Here is a 14752-nt window from a genome sequence, read left to right on the forward strand (position 1 = left end):
TCCCACTAAGGAACAGGCTGAGGGGTCTGACTAAAGGGAGGGAGTTCTGAACAAGGGAGTTATAAATTGCTTTGAGATGGAAGACACATTAAGCCAATCCAGCTCCCTCAATTAGTAATTTTAAAAGCCTTCATGAACAGTGTCTAGACAATCAAAACAAAGTAATTATCCAGGTAATTGAGACACTTCTCTATCACCTTGTCATTGGGGCCCAGGTCAGTCTGATTTCATGATTCCTGTCCAAAGGAATCCAGAAATTAAAAGATAGTTAACAATTTTAACAATAAATCTCATCTCCTTCCCTGATAACAAGCCTGCTGAGGCACCTGCTTATCTTTCTGACCTTGGCTGGGCACTGGAGAGGTAGATATGAAGAAATAGTCCCTAGCCCAGGGACTGAAGAGTCCAGTTGCAGTGGGGTTCTGGCATTTCAAGTTTTGCTACCATTTGAACTTAAAATCAAGTTGTGGGGCCAGCAGTAGGTACATGTAGGTGGTAGGGGAAGTGTAGTTGTTAATGTTGTAAGTGAAAATGTTGATGGTAAAGTGTAGTCTGTAAAGTCACCCTTTTTGTATCCTCTTTGCACTCTCCTTTCCCAAGGTGTGGTGTCATCCCATTGCCTAGGTCTTGGTTTGCCACCAAAGGAACAGTCCTAAGGAAGGGGGAAATACGAGATATCTGTGAAGACTGAAGAGAGTGGAATGGGTGGACCCCATCCTGTAAGACCTGGCTTTGAGGGGGATTGATTGCCTTAGAATCCTAGAGCCAAGAGGACCTCAAATTCTTTTCTTCATAGATAATTCTGAGGCCAAGACAGGAGAGGACAAGAATGGAATAATACAGCTAATGTCACTGTGGCATTACTTTCTTCCTAAGCCCCCACTGCATACACAGTGAGGACCCAATAAATACTGATTGTGTGGAAGGGCTTAGGGAAAACAAAAATATCCCTGGAATTGGGTTTAGTTGGGACCTCCAACCTACCACATTGTAGCCTACATATTTTGGGGGAAAACCATGCCATTGTGACAAATGAACGCACCCCGTCACCTACTGGAGAAAAGAAGCGGGAGGGACGCCCAAGCTTTTCAGAAGGGCTCCTGGGAAGAAGAGCCGGCGGGAGGCGGGTCAGGTGGGTGGAATCCTGCTTCCGGCAGGACGGAGGGGCGGAGCCTTGGGTCTCCAAGGTCACGGCTTCTAGCAACCTGACAGGCGTTGAGCTGAGCCGCCGGCGCGATGGACGCGGAGAGCCTCCTGTTATCGCTGGAGCTGGCGTCCGGTAGTGGGCAGGGCCTCAGCCCAGACCGTCGGGCCTCGCTGCTCACTTCTCTTACGCTGGTTAAACGCGACTACCGCTTCGATCGGGTCCTCTTCTGGGGCCGCATCCTCGGCCTCGTTGCGGATTACTATATCGCGCAGGGCCTGAGTGAGGACCAGCTCGCACCGCGCAAGACGCTGTACAGGTGGAGGCGGCGCCCGGGTGGGCAGAGGCCGCAGGGGGATACCGAGGGGAGAGCCACAGGGGACCGGGAATGAGGGGGCAGGGTGAGAGGTAGGCTCAGAAAGCGCTGGGCCTGCGGGGTCAAGGAAGAGGGTGGGCGAGGCCTGAGAGGGCGGAGCGCTGGGAGGACCAGGGGGTGGGGCGCCAGAGAAGCTTAAAGACTGGTGGGATAATAAGAGAGGCAGGGCGAGAACGGAGGCCCAGCAGATGAAAGTTCTTGAAAAATGGAGACCCGGAGTAGAAGCCAGGTGCAAGCCTGGAGTGGACCTGGGTTTTTAAAGAGTTCAGTTTGGAGAAGGGTCTTAAGCCCAAGGCGGTGGTGTCGAGGTGTTTAAGTGGTAGAAGTAATGGGACTTGTGACTGAACGGGGGAAGTGAAGAAAAGGTCAAGGTTGACCCTCCCAGCTTAGGCAGCCAGTTAAATGCTGGTGTCAGTGGGAGAGAATCTAGGAGGCAGGACTAGGAAGGCCTAGAGACTTTGGTGTGGGTGCCTGGAGGGCGGGGTGGTAAGGAGGCATATTGAAGTACAGATCCGGAGTCCAGAAGAAAAATTTGGACTGAAGATAGAGATTTGAGACTCATTTTATTCCATAAGTTTTTATTTCTTTGGCACTTACTATGTGCCAGGCATTGACCTAGACACCAGGAATTTAGTGCTAAATGAGACAAAGTCCTTGTTTTCAGGGAGTTTACATTTTAGTGTGTGTGTGGGAGGAGGGGAGACAGACAATAAACAAACACGCATATACTGCATACACTTAGCACTGGTGCTAAGTGCAAAAAGAGATAGAGAACGCAGGGTGGGGTACTATTTTAAATAGGGTGGTCAGAAAGATGCTCCATATCACTAATTAGCAGAGAAATGCAACTCAAAACTACAATGAGGTGTCACCTCACACTGGTCAGAATGGCGGTCATTAAAAAGTCTACAAACGATAAGTGCTGTAGAGGATGTGGAGAAAAGGGAGCCCTCCTACACTGTTAGTGGGAATGTAGTTTGGTGCAGCCACTATGGAAAATAGTATGGAGAGTCCTTAAAAATCTAAAAATAGAGTTGCCATATGACCCAGCAATCCCACTCCTAGGCATGTATCTGGAGAAAATGCTAACTCAAAAAAATACATGCACCCCAATGTTCATAGCACTATTTACAATAGCCAAGACATGGAAGCAACCTAAATGTCCACTGACAGATGACTGGACAAGGTAGTTGTGGTATATTTATATAATGGAATACTACTCAGCCATAAAAAATTAAATAATGCCATTTACTTCAACATGAATGGACCTGGAGATTATTATACTAAGTGAAGTAAGTCAGGAAGAGAAAGACAAATTCCCTATGATAGCACTTATATGTGGAATCTAAAAAATGACACAAATGAACTTATTTATAAAACAGAAAGAGACTCACAGGCATAGAAAACAAACTTACAGTTACCAAAGGGGAAAGGGGTAAATTAGGAGTTTGGGATTTGCAGATATAAACTATATATAAAATAGATAAACAACAAAGTCCTCCTGTTAGCACAGGGAACTATAATCAATATCTTGTAATGGCCTATAATGAAAAGAATATGAAAAAGAATATATATATAAATGAATCACTATGCTGTACACCAGAAACTGACACAACATTATAAATCAATGATACTTCAATTAAATAGATAAACAAATAGGGTGGTTGGGGGTGGCCTCTCTGATGAGGTAACATTTGAGAAGAGATCTGAAGCAACTGAGAGAGCTATGTGTTTGTCCTGAGGGAAAAGAATTCCAGGCAAGTGCAAAAGCCCTGAGGCAGGTGTGTGCTCAGTGTATTTGTGGAGCCCTCTAGAGCCTAGTGTGGCTACAGAAGAGTGAGTGGGAGGGACCACTGCAGGACATGAGGTCAGAGAGGGCCTGAGACAATCATGCAGGGCCTTGTAAGGGCATTGTAAGGACTTGGCTCAATGGAAGGTCATTGTAAGGTTCTCCTTAGGTTTCAGCAGTTGGGTACGGACTAGACTGAAGGGGGAGCAGGTATGGACATGGGGAGACAGATGCATTAAGAAGCTACTACAATATCTGGGCAAGAGTAGATGGTGGCTTGGACCAGGGTGGAAGCCATGGAGGTGGTGAAAAGTGGCTGGATTCTAGATAATCAACTAGGGAGTAGCTGAGGTTCTGGGCATCAGGTGCGTGAGACTGCAGAGAGAAAAAGAGGAGTGAGAACTTGTCCCTGGAAATACTTAAGGCACTAGAGGAGGGAGAAGGGAGATGTCAAAGGAAATAGAAATGGGAATGCATTTGTTGGCTTTTAGGTTCCATGGATGAACTTTTGAGCAGTTTCTTGCGTGTGGGGGCAGAATCACGGTGCAGTGGTCAAAGAGTGAAAGTGATGGGGAGGAAGGGCTCCTGCAGGGCAAACTGTTGTTCTAGATTATGGTTCAGAGAAACTATGGTTGGGGAAAAGGAGGCAGGGAGAGGAAAGGGGCATTTTCTGGAGGGGCAGGGATGTGAGGGGTGTTGTTTTAGAAGGACCCAGTGGAGAGTGGAGGGAGGAAACATGAGCAGAGACCAGGATGGAGACACAGACCCTGCATGGATGAGGGAGGAGCAGGAGGACGTCTACTGGCAGGACGTGAGAAAGAAGGGACTGGGCTGGCGAGTGCCCCCAAAGACCTTGGAGGAAGAGAGCTCCCTGAGCCCGGGCTGGGCTTCCCTGAGAAGAGGGGGGAGATAGCCATGCTGTTGGCTCAGCAGGCAGGCTGAGCATGACCTTGGGGCCACCAGAGCAGAAGCACCAGCAACTGAGGAAAGTTCAGCTTCCAGAAATTCACCCAGGATCTCACAGTCCAGTTGTCTAGAAAGAAGCTCTCAGAATCTTGGCATACTGAAGCTTTTTTAAAAAGTTGGAAAAAAAAAAAAGCTGAATTTGCATCACATGGGGGTGAGATGCCCCATAGGTACTTAAGGTTTCTAGGGGGAAAGGTGTGACTCCTGACAGCTTTTCTTGGGCCTTACCCCTTGGGAGAAGATGGGGGGCAGGAAGCCTGGGTGAGAGGGGAGGTGGAATCGGGGTGATGGGGATGTCGTTGGCAGCCTGAACTGCATGGAGTGGAGCCTCTTGCCCCCTGCCACAGAGGAGATGGCGACGCAGACTTCTGTGGTGAAGGGCCGCTTCATGGGGGACCCGTCGCATGAGTACGAACACACTGAGGTGCAGAAGGTGAACGAGGGTGAAAAGGTCTTTGAAGAAGAAGTAGTGGTGAGTGAAGACAAGAGGAGGAGGAGGAGGAGGAGGGCCTGAACGAAAAGGGCCTGGGCCATTCACATCCCAGCCCACTGAAAACGGGCGCAGCAGCAGCTGTTAGCATTACCGCCCCAGTGGCTGGTTGGGCCTGAAATGCTGGATGTGTGTGGCCCTGTGCTACTGTGCCTGTCTCATCATTGTATCCTCACAGCTCTGGGAAGTTGGTACATTACTCTCCAGGTGGTGGAGAGGAGGAAACTGAAGTGTAGAGAGGTTGAGTGACTTGCCCAGGGTCACACAGCTCCTGAGTGAAGACAGGGTGGAAAGTGGGTGGGCAGCTCTTGTGGGAGCCAGGCTCTGGGGTGGGGGCTGGGAAGAAGGGGTCTGTGCTGTGCTCTGGGGTAAGGGGGTGTGCACAGGTGCTTATATTTTTGTATAAACTTTAATTTTAGTAGATAATACAGTCATGTGGTTCAAACTTCAAAGGTACGAAAAAGAATATAGTAAAGTTTCCCTCCACCTTGTCAACCAGTCACTCGGGTTCTCTTTTTGGGGGACATTAATATAGCTGTTTTGTCTGTGTGTGTGTGTCCATATCTTGTTACTCAAAGCACAATCTGGATCAGAAGCATCACTATGCCCTGGGAGTTAGAAATAGAGAATCTTGGGCTGGCATCAGGGTCTGAATTTTAACACATTCCAAAGGGATTCAAATACACATTAAAGTTTGAGCTCTGCTTCCAGAGACATTCTATATAAATACAAATCTCAGCCAATCTCGACATATTCTTTTTATCTTAAAAAAAAAAAAAAGGTGGCAGGTTATGCACATAGTTCTGTACCTTGCTTTTTTTTCAACTAACCATATATTTTGGAGATTTTTTTCTACATCAGTACCCTGAAGAGCCTCCCCATTCATTTTACCATCCTGTGAGTGTACCATATTTAACCAGTGTCTTATTCATGGAAGCATAGGTTTCCAAGTTACAGCTCTGACAAGCAGGGCCACAATGAATGACCTTATGCACGCATCATTTCCGATGTGTGGGCTCTATTTGAAGAATCAACTCCTAGAAGTGGAATTGTTGGGTCAAAAAACAACGAGCTCAGGTTTTGAAACTAGACAAAACTTGAGATTCAAAACGCAGCCTCTGCTCTTGAAGCCAGGTGATGCCAAAAGTCTGGGTCTGGGTGATGCTTCATTGCAACCCCTTGCCCACCTGACGAACTTAACCTCTCCTCAGTTTTATTTTCTGTAGAATTGGGATAATTATATTTACTTTGCAGGCTTGTGCAGATTAAATAAGGTGACATATTTAAAGCCCCTGGCCTAGACACCTAATAAGTATTAGTTTCCATCTCCTCCTTGGTAAACAAGTCTAGTCAGCAGCCCATGGGAAATAGGTGGCTGGGTGACTCTGGGGGCCCCTGGTGACATGTTTTCCTTGTCAAGTGGTGCTATTTCTCAAACATCTCTATGAAGTCCTTTTGTTCAGGGTCACCCTTGATATTGATTATAACCAAATTTCATCTGCATAAAAATGCTATAGTATGGGGTGATGCTTGAGAAGTAATGTTAAGTCAAAGAGCAGAATATGAAACTATATAAACTGTAACTCTAATTTTCCTTTGAATATATGCGTAGAGAAAAAGAATAGAAGGAAGTATACCAACATGTTACCAGTGATTACCTTTAGGAGGCAGGATTAGAGTGGTTTTCATTCTCTTGGGTATATTACAAAATATATCTATATTACCCAAATATCCTACAGTGAGCATGATAGCTTTTATATTTTAAAAAAGCAAAGGAAGCAACATTAAAATATGATGAGAGAATGGTATGTTTCCAGTAGGGTACATGAGAAACCATTAGTGGTGTTTGTCCCCAGTGACGGCAGCTGGGGAGCCAGGGATGAGGTGAGAGAGACTGCTTTTTTCTTTTTTTTTAAGTTTTAAATATTACACCAGTATGTATTACCAATTTGAGGAAGGGAGGGGGAGAGAATGAGGGAGGGAAAGCGAGGACTCACCCATCCTGCTTTTCCATGGACCTGGCATCTGTGCTGACCCCAGTCGGACAGTCACGCAGAGGGCACTTGCACCAGGGGTGACTGGGCACAGTGCCCTGGCAGGAAGACTCATCCCCTGTCTCCTCAGGTCCAGATCAAGGAGGAGACCCGCTTGGTGTCTGTCATTGACCAGATCGACAAGGCTGTGGCTATCGTCCCTCGAGGCGCTCTCTTTAAGACCCCTTTTGGATCCATAAACGTCAATCGGACCTTTGAAGGTGAGCTCTCAGGGGCCTCTCTCAAGGCCTGAAGGTGTCTCTTCCCAAGCATAGTCAGACAGGTGTCTGGGAGTCCAGGGGAGCCTTCCTACTTTCTCAGAGAAGGAACAGCTGTGGCTGCATCACTTGGGAGGATGTGCCCAATGGCCTGGCATCAGCACTTGGCACAGGTACCCAGTCCCTGGACCCTGATTCTTTTGTGCCTGAGGGTAGGAGAGCCTCTGGCTGCCAGGGTCCGGGGCTTTGTGTGGGGCTGGGCTCCTGACCTTTCCCCTCCTTCCTCTTCTGTAGCCTGTCCTTATTGCAGGACCTGGGCCAAGTTCAGGCGGAGGGAACACTGCTCCCTTTTCGCCCTTTAGTTCCCCATCAGTAGTTGACTGAGTCCTCTACAAGCCCCTCTGTGAGGTTCCCAATCATAGAGAAAGGGGGCTGTGGGACTTAGGGCTGATCATCCCTTCCTACCTGCTGCCTCTTAGGCCTGTCCTTGTCCGAAGCCAAGAAGCTCAGTTCCTACTTCCACTTCAAGGAGCCTGTTGAGCTGAAGAACAAGACCCTGCTTGAGAAGGCTGACATGGACCCCTCCCTGGACTTCATGGACTCCTTGGAGCATGACATCCCCAAAGGTAACAGCCTGTTACTTTGAGAATGCTGGATCTGCCCCCAGCTCAGAGCAGTGGGCCAAGCCACCTGCCGTTCTTCTCTGAGTGAGTCGGACTGAGGGCCTGGGTGGGAACTGGGAGTTCAGCATGGGACCTTGAGGGTGGAGCTTCCCCAGGGCTCAATACAGGGCTCCGCTCATAGTAAACAGGTAGTAAGTGAGGACAAAAGGATTGATTGTTCCATGTGCTTCCACAGACAGGAAGTCTCTCAGTGCCTCTTTTGATTTTCATATCCATCTCGAATGGAGGCAAGTTGGGAATCTCCCCCACCCAAACATCTCTGAAAACATCCCTGAAATACTAGTTACACATACATCTCAACTGTTAGTTTCAGAGTTAGATCCAGTGCTTGGCACATAGCTGGTGCTCAGGGAGTGGGTGCTGACTGACCTGCTAAAGAAGTGAGTTCTGTGCATTTTCTCCCTGCTATGTGTGTTTTACTTTTTAATCTTAAAATGGACAACTTCAGAGCCTTCCTGTGCTTCAGGTCCCACCTGGCCCAGGCACATAGCCAGCAGTTGGTGGTGGGATCACAGAGACCCCAGATGCTTCCCCTGAGCTTTGCCAGTAAAGTGTGTCCTGGGAAGATGCTCTTACTTGGATGCTACATCCCAGGATAGGTGCCAGGTTCTGAGCATTCGGGAGCCAGACCCAAGGCACTGACGCAGTACCCCTGCTTCTTTCCCTTCCCATGCTTGGTGCTCTGAGAACTGGAGGGCTCTGTTGTTGATGACAGCAATAGTAATGATAATAACAACTCCTAAAAGCAGTGACACTGCTTATTGTGTGCCAGGCACTATACTCAGTCCTTCCCATGCCTTATCTCATTGTAATCTTCACAGCTGACCTAGGAGGTAGATACTATTATTATCCCCATTTTACAGGTGAAGAAACAGGCTCAGAGAGATAAGCCCAAGGACACAACTAATGTTAGAGCATTAGACTCCAGGGCTCTGCCCCTAACGGAAGTGTCACGTAGATGGTGTTTTTCTTTTAAGTGGAGAGTGGCGATGGCAGGACAGTAGTCACCCCCACCACCAGGGGGAAACACTTCTAAGAAGCAACGAGGAACCCCTTTGGGCTGGAACTCAGGGTACGGGTGTGATGTCAATAGCGGTTAAAGGCAAGGGCTCTGGAGTCAGAAAGCCTGGGTTGGAATCCTGAATCTGCTACATACTAGCTGTGTGACCTCAGGGAAGTCCCTCAATTTCCTTGTGCCTCAATTTCCAAAAGGGGAATAATATGTTCTATCTCATTGGATTGTTATGAGAATTAAATAAGTTAATACTATACAAAATGCTTATGATTGTGCCTAACATATTAAGGACTGAAGTAAAAATTAATAATTATTACTTATATTATTTTCAGTGGGAAGAAGGCCTTACTGAGGTGGGTTGGGCAGGCCTAGAACGGCCTAGATGGCCAAGGGGTAGGAGGCCTAGACCAAGGCAGGAGCTGCTTGTGGCTTGTGAGCAGGTCTGTAATAATAAGGCAGTGGTGCATGGATGGATGGAGAAGGGGAAGCCAGGGATCTGGAGGCAGTTTCAGGTCTACTGCAGTGCCCCAGGGGCCTGGGCCATAGGATCCCTGGTGGGTAAGGGCTGCCAGCAAAGAGTGGCTACTCTGGCCTCTGCCACATGGGGGTGCCAGAATCAAGCTTCCCTGAACATAGAAAGAGGGTCCTGGACCTTTTGGGGAGATGAAGGTTTATAGGGGCTTGGGCATTTCTCACTTATCAGACATACTTTCCAGACTCATGTTACCTCCACCAACTCTGCTCGCATCCTGGCTAGGACCCCGAGGGGGCTGCACATCCCCTGCTGATAAAGGGAGCCAGGAACACTGTGGCGGGGGGCCCAGCACCAGGGGCTGAGCGGTGGGCAGGGAAAAGTCCTCCTAATGTCCTTAACCTGGGGGCAGCAGCCCCTCCTCCCTGATTCAGGGTGTGGCTGGAAAGCCTGGCTCGGTGCTGACCTTTCAGCCTTCACACCTGCAACAGAATGTTCCAGGGCCAGCAGACGACACACTCCCTCCAGTGCTCGGTGACCAGGAGTGCCTCCTCCCCCTGGAACTTCATCCTTTGTGCAGTGGGAGGGGCCAGGAGGGTGCTGGGGCCTTTGCAGCCATGACCAAAGCTGACTAGACAGGGTGTGGGGGCCCAACAGTCTTCCTAAGGGAACCCCACCAGCCCTATCTGCCATGCACTTGGGATAAAGGGGACACGCAAAGCAGCTGTCTCTCTCCACAGCAGGGGATGTGAAATACAGAGCTTTGGGGTATTCCTAAAGGATGCTGGGGCCAGTCAGCAAGTGAATTAATCAGGCCCCTGGGAGGTAGAGGATCTGGACCCAGGAGGTGGATGAGTTGCAGGGGCCTGAGGCCCTAGACTTCTTGCCCTAATGGTGGGCCTTAGGGCTGAAGGATCAGCCAATGATTCAACACCCTAGTCTTCCCCAGTATGCTGCTTTGTCCTTAGTGCTGGAGCCTTGGGAGCTGAAGGTTCCTGGCATCTTGTGTGTGTGTATGTGGCCTGAGGGGAGGGGTGCTCCCAGCCTGACCCTGGGAAACATCACAGCTTCTGGGGCACTGGCTCCTTTCCTCCCAGAGCCACCACCAGAAAGCCTCCAGGAAGTCAGGCCCAGTTTTTTTCTCATAATGGCTTGATGGAGGCGTGGGGTGGTGGTGGTGGTGGTGTAGAAGTGTGGATGGTCAGGGGAGAGCACTCTGATTTTGCTTCCAGACTCCCTTCCTTATTGCCAGTGAAAGAGCAGGAGCTGCTGGGAGGCTGCCCCACCTGGCAGACAGCAGCCAGGCTACTAAGTAGGGCCAAAATCCCACGTTAGAGTCCCCTGGGACACCAGCACTGGCTGGTGGGATGGAATTTGGCAGCTCTTCTCTGCCCAGGTAGGGTCACTGTTTCCTTTCTGGGTCTGAGGGGAACTTCGTGTCACCTGTGAGCAGGGATGGTTTAGGCTGGCCCTGTCCCGGGGACTCCTGCTGTCTGCCCATGGGGTAGGCCAGGAGCTCAGCAGCTGGTGCCTGGGCCACCCTTGGCTGAAGAGAAGATGGGGTATTTCCTGGGGCCACTAATGCCCTCCTGAGCCATCCTGCTCTGCAGAGTTTTGTGGGAGTAGGTAACTTTGAGGGCAGAACTATCCTCCTGGTAGACACCAGGCAACAGCTAAGAGTTCTCTGAGCCTGGGCTGCAGCCAGGTGATGCAGAGCTCCAGGTCAGGATGCCAGGTTTCTCAGCAGTACTCTGCCATTCAATGCTCTTTAATCTTCTACTCCATCAGCAAATACCACTGAGCAGCTACAACATGCCAGGCACTGGGGATGCTGTCAGGAACAAGGCAGACACCGTCCCTGCCTCACAGAGGTTTTGGAAAGACCAAATGAAATAAAGGATGGGAAGTGGAAATGTAAAACAGAAGGTGCCTCACAAAAAAGGTCATCGGTGTCCTGCAAAGCAGAGTTGGGGTGGAGGGCAGAAAACCTCTCCTTGCACCACTCTGGGCTGGAGCTGACAGCTGACTGCCTGGCACTGGGCTGCTGGGGCGCCAGCACAAGTGAGTTCTCAGCAGCAATGCCCAGTTCAGGCAGCAGAGGGCAGCAAGTGGCCTGCCTGTCTGGAAAGTGGCCTTTAAAATGTGGTTGGGGAGGGGTTGGGGACAGGAGAGACAGTACTGGAGAGGGGTGGGGAATGTGGTGTCCGGGTGATCAGCCCTTCCTTGGCGGGTGTGCAGGTGGGGTTCCTCCCACCAGTCTCTTGGAATCCTGGCTGACAGGTGCCTCGACCTTCTAGACCAGAGGTCTGGCCTTGCCCATCAATTAGACAGGTTACTCTTCCACCTGTAGCCCCCCACCCAGTGCCCCTGGACAGCTCTGAACCCCAGCCTGGTTCTTCTCCTCAAACTTAATCTCAGAGCTGTGTTGCCCTTCTTTCTGGAAGACAGGAGAATGTAATGATGAAGAGCATACACCCAATTGAGGTTTGAAAACCAGCAAGATGGGTGAGATCCTCAGGGCCCAGGACACCCAGGACTTCCTGCTGATGCAAGAGGCCCCGTTCCTTATTTACTAGTGTGTATCCCACTACATCCTCAAAAAAGAGAGCTTGTGGAGAAGAGTGGCCACCAGGGGGGCGGAGGGGAGGTCTGAGGAGACTTGGAAGAGAGGAGGGGCTTTGAGCTGAAACACCAGGGCCGCAGGAGGCTGCTTCCCCTGAGTCCTAGAGGTTGTGGCTGGCTGGGCCCAGCCTTTCCAGCATTTGCAATAAGTGGGTGAAGGTGACAGCAAGTGCCTGGCTTCCCAGATAGATGCTATGTGACTCCTGGGACATTGAGAGTCTGTTTCCTGAGTGACAAGCTGAGCCAGGGACAAGGAGAGGACTGGATTGTGACAGGAATGCAAGGGAGGGAGAAGGCAGTGTCGGCTGGCCGGTCCCTCACATGCTGTTTCTGTAGTCTGCCAGCACCCTTCAGCCTGCTTGGCACTGCCCCCCGCCCCGACGGGGGCACTATATTTTGCTAGCATCTCGACCAGGTTCCCCTAGCTCCTGGCTGAGGTCGGGGGAGCTCCTGCTGATGAGCCTGGGCCCCTCATCTACTGGAAGCAAGAAGTAGCCAAACCCTAGCTGGGGAGACTGGTGCCAGGGGAAGCCAGGACCCAGCCCTTGCCCAGGATGTGCCAAGGCGCTGATGACAGGGAACTGATAGAATGGTCAGGGTTGGGGAACTCCCGATTCCAGTTCTCTGGGGGCAGTGTTTGGCCTGGGCACACTGCAAGCTGCCTTCCCCAGGTGGGTGAAGCTTGACCTTCTTCAGTTTGAGGGGGCTGTGACTGTGGGCTCTAAGGGCAGGGACAGACTCCCCAAATGATGCTCTGGACACTGGCAGGGAGAACTAAGCAGGGCTATCTTCCTAGGGGTCTGTGCTTCTGGCCAAAGGCTGAATGCAGCGTACTGGGAACACTTCGTTCTGTCACACCCCATTTCCTGTGACCCCTAGGCCATCTGTTTTCTGGAATGAGTGAGTAGGAGGCAATAGGCTAAGGCCTCTAGAACTCTGCCAGCAGGTCTTGGAGGTGGAAGACCTCAGGTACCCAGAGAGGAAAGCTGTAGGAGCTAGAAGAAATACTCCCTTCTCTGCCCAGGAAAGACCCCCCCCCCAATCCCTGGCAGTGCCCTGGCCAGAGCTCTGATAACCCAGGAACACACTTCTTCCTCCTTGATGCTGTCTGGCTGGCACTGAGCAGGCCTGAGGGAGTGGGATCAAGCCCACACTGTGCCTTCCACTTCATCTCATGGTTGGTGGTGGCACTTGCTGCAGGCCACCGCACAATGCTGAGGTGGCCTCCAAGTGGCATCCTCCTAAGCAAACCAGGGGCAGATGATCTGCATGCAGCCAGAAAGCTCAGGCTTTGACCTGGGCAGGTGCTGGCACCTAAGCAAGGCTGAGCTGCCATCAGGGCCAGGGGTGCTTGGTGGTCAGGTCTCTCAGATGCAGGGTGGCCCCCTGGTGGGTGGGGCCTGATTTGTGAGGCTGCTGGGTGTGGAGTGACCAGGGTGGGCCATGGTTGGAGGAGGCCTGGGGGCAACGGGGCGGTGGGAGCCAGGCAGCCGGGGCTGAGCTGGCAGCTGATGAAGGCCTCGGCATAGCTCTCAGTGCATCACTGGCTGGTCCGGCACCAAAACCTTCAAAGCATTTGCCTTTCTGGCAAGGCCTGGAGCAGAGCTGCGGCTGGGCCGGGGAGAGGCCTCAGTGCGCAGGGGAATAGAAGCTCCAGATCTGCATCCAGAGGCGATTTTCCCAGGCTCCTTCCTCCCACACAGCGGCTCCCTCCCTCGGTTCTGGAGCTGGATCAGGCCCTTCCCGCCAAGTCCTCATGGCTGCACAACTCAGCCCCGGGCTGGGCTGCTCCCGTCTGGGGAGCAAAAAACCAGGGCAGAACCCAGGACAAAGGCTCATTAGCTGCAGCCCAAGTCCCCTCCCGCCAAGGATGGCTCCCAGGCTCCCAGCTGCCAGAAAAGGCTATTGAGCTGGGAGGCCTGAAACGACCACACTTCTACGTGAGTCTGGTCAGGACTGATCCATCTCTGAGAAGAGGCTTCTGGGCCTGGGGACAAGGGCAAATGGTAAGTAGAGGCAATGCGTGCCGGGACTGAAGGCCACTAGTGAGCACCCTTAGTGCAGGGTGAGAGGGAGCCTTGAGTCTCCCTGCTCAGCCCCAGCTCCCCTCCGCCTGTGGACTGTGGATTCAGCTGCCTCCCCCGCGCAACCTTTCACTAGACTTGCTGACAGGAACAAAATGGACTGCTTTGAATTTCACCTCTTTTCATTTCCTCTGCCCTCCCTCTGGAAGTGGTTTTAATGAGCAGTGAAATGGCTCAAAGGCAATCAGGAGGAGTAAAGTGCCGGGATAATTAATTAAATTGTCTTCCCTGTTCCCAGTGGAACCTTGACGCCCAGGCCTGGCTGCTTGGGGCCTCTGCACACCTCGCAGGGCTCCTGCTGCACAGCACCCAGGCCCTGCCTCCTCCCCAGGGTCCTGGAGCATCCAGATGGAGAGGGGCAATGCCCTGGTGGTGCTGCGCAGCCTGCTCTGGCCGGGCCTCACCTTCTACCACACTCCCCGCACCAAGAACTATGGCTACATCTACGTGGGCACCGGCGAGAAGAACATAGACCTGCCCTTCATGCTGTAGGAGGGCCGCCCAGGAGTCTCAACAGTATTTTCATAAACTCTGGTGAATCTAGTCTGCTCACTCTGTGGTGCTGCTTCCCCCCATCTCCGCCTCTATCTGCTGTCCAGGCTGAGGAGAGGCTCAGCTCTAAAGCAAGTGGCAGAAGGTGGGAATGTACACTAACGAGAGAATGGGGGGAGGAAATGTCTGGGGGAGAAGGTGACAGCCAGGAACCCTTTGAGAAAGGCAACTTCTTGGACTCAGAGAGCTGTGCATGGGCCCGACAGCCCAACTCACCTCCTCCTAGTAGCCCTCCAGGCTGAAGAGCTAACAGTTGTCAATAGAGAGGAAGGGAACCTGTTAGGCCTGTGAACTCCACTGCTTCCACG

General features: G+C 51.4%; 1 protein-coding gene across 3 annotated transcripts; it reads left to right on the forward strand.

Moving 5' to 3' along the window:
• Window positions 1-37: 37 nt before the first annotated feature.
• On the forward strand, window positions 38-14435 carry RSPH9 (radial spoke head component 9). 3 transcript variants are annotated; one of them, XM_074348806.1, is made up of 5 exons: window positions 38-1480; window positions 4623-4747; window positions 6890-7019; window positions 7496-7642; window positions 14224-14435. In XM_074348806.1, exons 1-5 carry the CDS (start codon window positions 1237-1239, stop codon window positions 14382-14384), a joined length of 807 nt encoding a protein of 268 aa, XP_074204907.1. In that variant the 5' UTR covers window positions 38-1236; the 3' UTR covers window positions 14385-14435. The 3 variants fall into 3 exon arrangements, with proteins under 3 accessions (XP_074204907.1, XP_010972114.2, XP_010972113.2); XM_010973812.3 differs by having other exon boundaries at window positions 1008-1463; window positions 4582-4747; window positions 14131-14259; XM_010973811.3 differs by having other exon boundaries at window positions 1016-1463; window positions 4582-4747.
• The last annotated feature ends 317 nt before the right edge of the window (window positions 14436-14752 follow it).

Source organism: Camelus bactrianus, chromosome 20 (genome assembly GCF_048773025.1).
Source record: "Camelus bactrianus isolate YW-2024 breed Bactrian camel chromosome 20, ASM4877302v1, whole genome shotgun sequence".
Taxonomy (NCBI): domain Eukaryota; kingdom Metazoa; phylum Chordata; class Mammalia; order Artiodactyla; family Camelidae; genus Camelus; species Camelus bactrianus.